The sequence below is a fragment of the Chaetura pelagica genome, unplaced genomic scaffold (genome assembly GCF_000747805.2).
Source record: "Chaetura pelagica isolate M959 unplaced genomic scaffold, ChaPel_1.0 scaffold624, whole genome shotgun sequence".
In the NCBI taxonomy this organism is placed as follows: domain Eukaryota; kingdom Metazoa; phylum Chordata; class Aves; order Apodiformes; family Apodidae; genus Chaetura; species Chaetura pelagica.
The window spans coordinates 99,890-103,618 of NW_009953079.1; the positions used below are offsets into that span (position 1 = coordinate 99,890).

At 57.7% G+C, this 3,729-nt stretch overlaps 1 protein-coding gene across 1 annotated transcript in view; it reads left to right on the top strand.

Moving 5' to 3' along the window:
* The window catches only part of BRD4 (bromodomain containing 4), a 51,523-nt gene that overhangs the window by 46,425 nt on the left and 1,369 nt on the right, over positions 1 to 3,729 (top strand). Inside the window, exons 16-19 of the mRNA XM_009996968.1 lie at positions 2 to 145; positions 996 to 1,126; positions 2,148 to 2,359; positions 3,694 to 3,729. The exon at positions 3,694 to 3,729 is cut by the window's right edge and continues 184 nt beyond it. Of these exons, the coding sequence (XP_009995270.1) occupies positions 2 to 145; positions 996 to 1,126; positions 2,148 to 2,359; positions 3,694 to 3,729 (523 nt within the window). The remainder of the gene's footprint in view (position 1; positions 146 to 995; positions 1,127 to 2,147; positions 2,360 to 3,693) is intronic.

The following is a 3,729-nucleotide window of genomic DNA, read 5'->3' on the forward strand; positions in this document are numbered from 1 at the left end:
TCCGTGGCCCAGGCGCAGCCCCTGGTGGTGAGGGAGGAGAAGATGCACTCGCCCGTCATCCGGAACGAGACCTTCAGCCCCCCCCTGCGGCAGGACCCCCCCAAGCACCCCGAGAGCATCAAGCCCCCCGCGCACATCCCGCAGCGTGAGTGGGGGGCACCGGGGCTCGGGGGGCCTCCCAGTTCGGTGGTCACGATGCCCCCATCAGCCCTGTTTGGGGACCTTCAAACATCCCATCACCCCTGTTGTGGTGGCTCTGACCCCCCATCACCTCTGTTTTGGGACCTCAGATCTCCCATCATCCCTGTTTTGGGATCTCAGACACCCCCATGACCCACATTTTGGTGGCTCTGACCCCCCATCACCCCTGTTTTGGACCTCACATCCCCCCATGGTCCCCGTTTTGAGACCTCAGACCCCCCCATCTCCCCCATTTTGGTGGCTCTGACCCCCCCGCCATGACCCCTGTTTTGGGGCCTCAGATCCCCTGTCACCTCTGTTTTGGTGGCTCACAGTTCCCCCCATCACTCCTGTTTTGGTACCCCAGACCCCCCATCACCCTATTTTGGTGTCTCAGACTCCCCCGTGACCCCCACTGTGGGTTCTCAAGCCCCCCCATCTCCTCATTTTGTGGTCTCAGACCTCCATCAACCGCACTTCAGTGATCAAGACCCTCCATCACCCTCATTTTGGTGGTTCAACGCCCCCATCACCCTCATTTTGGAGTCTGAGGACCTCCTTATCACCCCATGTTGGTTGCTCAGACCCCCCATAACCCCCTTTTTGGAATCTTAGACCCTCCCCATCACCCCTGCTTGGGGGCTCAGACCCCCATGACCTCCATGTTGGTGGCTCAGATTCCTCATCACCCCATTTTAGTGGTCAAGACTTCCCCCCTCACCCCCATCTTGGGGCTCTCAGACCCCCCCATGACCTCCATGTTGGTGGCTCCTGGGGGACCCCCCCAACCTCTGATGGGCACCGTTGGTCTGTAGGGACGGAGATGAAGCCCATGGAGGGGGGACGTCCCGTCATCAGGCCCCCAGAGCAGACACCCCCCCCACCAGGAGGGCAGGAGAAGGACCGGCAGAAACAGGAGCCCAAAACGCCCGTTGCTCCAAAAAAGGTAACGAGCTCCAGGGAAAAGTGGGACAAAACCTTTGGAGATTGGGAATTCAACCTCCAAAACCGGAGCAGGGCCATGTTGGTCACCAAACTCTTGAGGTACGGCCAAGATTTGGTGTGTTCCAGCTCCAGATGTCCCTTTGGAAAACGTTGGGTGGAGGTTGGAGAGGTGGAGATGGGACCTCCACCAAGCTGAGGGATGGGAGGCACCTGCCAGAGGAACCTGGAGGAAGTCCAGAGGGAACCTCCTGATGGTCCTACAGGGCCAAGTGCAAGGTCCTGCACCTGGGTTGGGGGGTGAAGGGGTGGAGCAGCAGCCCCATGGAGAAGGATTTGAAGGTGTTGGTGGATGGGAGGTTGGTTAGGAGCCAACAAGGAGTGCTCACAGCCTGGAAAGCCAACCTTGTCCCGGGCTGCATCAGAAGAAGGGTGACTAGCAGTTCAGGGAAGGTGATGCTGCAGCTCTGGGGTCCTTAGGACAAGGACATGGACCTCTTGGAGCAGGTTCAGAGGAGACCATGAAGATGATCCAAGACCTGAAGCAGCTGTCCTGTGAGGACAAGCTGAGAGATTTGGGGTTCTCCAGCCCACAGAAGGCTCCAAAGACCTTCTTGTGGCCTTTCCATATATAAGAAAGATGGTGAAAGACCAAGAGCTGGAGGACAAGGCGCAATGACTTTAACCTGGGAGAAAGTCGGGTGAGAGGACCTAAGGGAGAAATGGGGTGAAGTGGTGGATGTCCCATCCCTGGGAATGCTCAGAGTCAGGTTGTACAAGGCTTGGAGCAACCTGATCTGGGTGGAGATGTCCCTGCTCATGGTGGGGGTCAGGACTGGATGACCTTGAAAGGTCCCTTCAGCCCAAACCATCTGGGGGAGGAGAGGCTCAGCCTTGGTGCCCCAGGTAGATCCACCACCTCCTTGGCCACCTCCAGGCCCAGGAGCACGGAGGGGTTTCCACGAGGGCCACAGACACAGGCAGGTGTGGGGTGGATTCCCCTGACCCACGCGTCCTCTCCCTAGGACTTGAAGATCAAGAACATGGGCTCTTGGGCGAGTTTGGTGCAGAAACATCCCACCACTCCCTCCTCCACGGCCAAGTCCTCCAGCGACAGCTTCGAGCAGTTCAAGAGGGCGGCGCGGGAGAAGGAGGAGCGGGAGAAGGCGCTGAAGGCCCAGGCTGAGCAGGTGGAGAGGGAGAAGGAGCGGCTGCGGCGGGAGCAGGAGAGGATGAGGTGAGACCACCACCATCGTAGTACCACCACCACATCACTGCTACACCCACCAGCACAGCATCACAACATCACCACATCACCACCACCCCACCATCATCACCGTTATAACTGCACGACACAACCAACACCAACAAGTCACCATCCCCACCACCACAACCATCACACCATCACAATCACAACCATCACCACAGTCATCGCATCACCCCCGCCATCACCATTATAACCATACCACAACTATCACCAACAAGTCATCACCTCCACAGCCACCACCACCACATCACCACCACAGCCATCACCATCATCACATCACCACCACCATATCCCTACCATCACCACCACAATCACATCACCACCACAGCCATCATCACATCACCACCATCACCACATCACAGTCACCACCACCACCAGAACCACCACAGTAACCACATCACCACCACCACAGTTGCCACCATCATCACCATTATCACCACACCACAACCATCACCGCCACCAGAACTACCACAACCACCACCATCACCCCGACCATCACACCACCACAACCATCACCACCCCCTCCTACCACAGTCACCATCTCCACCCCCACCACGGTGAAGCTGTTCCAGGCTGTTGTCACCTTGGCTGTGGGTGTGGGGACATGTCCATGGCACAATCTGTTCTGGGTGTGTGTTCCCCTTGGCCACCAGTCCCATCCCTGGTGTGATCCAATCCTGTCCTTTGTGTCATCCCATCCCATCCCTGGTGTGATCCAGTCCTGTGGCACATTCCACACCAATCTGCTCCACACCACGGTCCCATCTCCTGGCACAGATCTGGTCCAGGCCGTGCAATGATCCGTTCTCCTGGCACGAATCCGATCTCATGGCATAGAACTGATCCAGTCTCATGGCACAGTCTGATCCAATCCCTGGCATGATCCCACCTCATGGCACAATCCCCCCCATTCTGTGGCACGATCCCACCTCATGCTCCAACACAGTTCATGGCACAGTCCAATTTTGCAGCACAAATCCCATCCAATCCAGGACAAATTCCAACCCAATCTACAGTCCCACTACATGGCACAAATCTGATCCAATCCATGGCAGAACCCAACCCAGTCCCTGGAACAATCCCACCTCATGGCACAACCCAGCTCAATCCATGGCAAATTCCAACCCAATCCCTAGAACAGTCCCACCTTGTGGCACAAATCCCGTCCAGTCCCTGGCACGACCCCACCCTGTCCCCGGGCACCGAATCGCATCTCCAGGCACTAGTGATTCCCAACCCCGGCTGTTCCAGTGGTGTCACCCAGCATTCCCAGTGCCTGACCAGTGTCTCCCGGTGTTTTCCAGGAGCCGGGAGGATGAGGAGGCCCTGGAGCAGGCCCG